This window comes from Protobothrops mucrosquamatus, unplaced genomic scaffold (genome assembly GCF_001527695.2).
Source record: "Protobothrops mucrosquamatus isolate PMUCROS unplaced genomic scaffold, P.Mucros_1.0 scaffold14411, whole genome shotgun sequence".
In the NCBI taxonomy this organism is placed as follows: domain Eukaryota; kingdom Metazoa; phylum Chordata; class Lepidosauria; order Squamata; family Viperidae; genus Protobothrops; species Protobothrops mucrosquamatus.
This window is the reverse complement of record NW_015400180.1, coordinates 1-1,426: the sequence shown is the minus strand read 5'-3', so window position 1 is coordinate 1,426 and position 1,426 is coordinate 1. Positions and strand designations below refer to the sequence as shown.

The 1,426-nt window shown below is 49.4% G+C and overlaps 1 protein-coding gene across 1 annotated transcript in view; it reads right to left on the bottom strand.

Annotated features, from left to right (window-relative positions):
- The window catches only part of LOC107301554 (HLA class II histocompatibility antigen, DRB1-15 beta chain-like), a gene marked incomplete at both ends in the record, with an annotated part of 4,793 nt that extends 3,615 nt beyond the window's left edge, over positions 1 to 1,178 (bottom strand). The window contains 2 exons of the mRNA XM_015830760.1: positions 700 to 972; positions 1,093 to 1,178. Coding sequence (XP_015686246.1) covers positions 700 to 972; positions 1,093 to 1,178 — 359 coding nt within the window. The remainder of the gene's footprint in view (positions 1 to 699; positions 973 to 1,092) is intronic.
- Between the last annotated feature and the right edge of the window lie 248 nt (positions 1,179 to 1,426).

Here is a 1,426-nt window from a genome sequence, read left to right as displayed (position 1 = left end):
AGAGGAGGAGGCAGCCCTCCCCCTTTTAATTTACTACTGCATTTTAATCATTCTTGTCTTTTAAATCCTATAGATTATTTTGGTGGTTTTATATTTTATGGGTATACCATGCAAAGTCCCTCTGTGTGTGAGAGAGATGGTTTTAAAAGTTGATAAGTAAATCAATATATTATTGATTTATTAATATAAAATATTATATAGCATATAGATTGTATTGAAATATATTCATATACTGGGCAAGAGAGAGACCTGGCTGGATTTCTCCTCCCCCCCAAAGAAAAATATAATATTTGGTATAATATTCTGGAAAGAAGTTTTTCTGGGCAGGGGAAACTTTGTATCGTGGGAAGAGAAGGAAGATGATGGGACTGATGGGAAGGAGGGGAATCTATTTCTTCCCTTTTGATTGTTTCATGGTCATTGGTGTAGAATTTCAAACTTTTTAAAGGTAATTTATTTTTTAACCTTATTTTTTATACATTTTTATTTAGGGGTGATGTTATATTGTGCACCATCCAGAGCCCCGCTTTGAGGGAAGTGTTAGGAGTATCAATAAATACCAATGAATAAATTTCGTAGATCGGAGAGTACAGAATAAATAAGGGGCAAATCTTTATCCGGGAGAGTCCTAATAAATGAAATGAAAAGGGGGGGTCCCTGCATTCCCCCCCCCAATGGAACTCCCCCTCCCGCACTCACCTCTCCGGCCAACCACGGAATTGCTCTGGAAAACCTCGTAGTTCTTTCGGCAGAAGCGATCCACGGAGGCCTTCTGGTACTGCAGGATGGCCTTATCGCTGTTCCACTTGTCCACATCGGGCTGCACCAACGGAGTGACGGCCACGAATTTCCCGAGATCGCTGTCGAAGTAGTCGATCTCCTGCCGGTCGTAGATGTACCAGTCCAGGTGTCGCACCCGCTGCGTCCCGTTGAAGAAATGGCACTCGGCCTTCCACTGGAGCAGGAAATGGGCTGCGGGGGGTGTGTGTGGAGCAGAAAGAAGAAAGCCCTCAGGAGGGACTCCAGGGCCCATGGTTCCCAGCAGCTACTAGAGGAGGGGCGGAGCGATGGGAAGGCGGAGTGACGGGAGACCTGCCGCGAGGGACTGCCGGAAGGCGCCCCCTGGAGGAGGGATGGGGAACAGTCGGTCCCAGCGGGATTTCCCCCTTGTTGGGGGTCTGGAGGGGGGAGGAAAATGAGGGAGGGGGAAAGAGCTTCCCGAGGGACCCCCCCTCCATCTCCCCAGGGTGGAAAAAGGCAGGCAGAAGTTCAGCCGGTCCTGGCCTCCGTCTGTCTGCAGGGAACGCTGGATCCCGGTGGGGCCTCTTTGCCCCCCTCCCAAACCGGCAGGAAATATGGGGGGAGGGAAGAGGACCCCCCCCTCTGGGCTGGAGGGAAAATAATATCCAAGCTTCTCTCTCCCTCT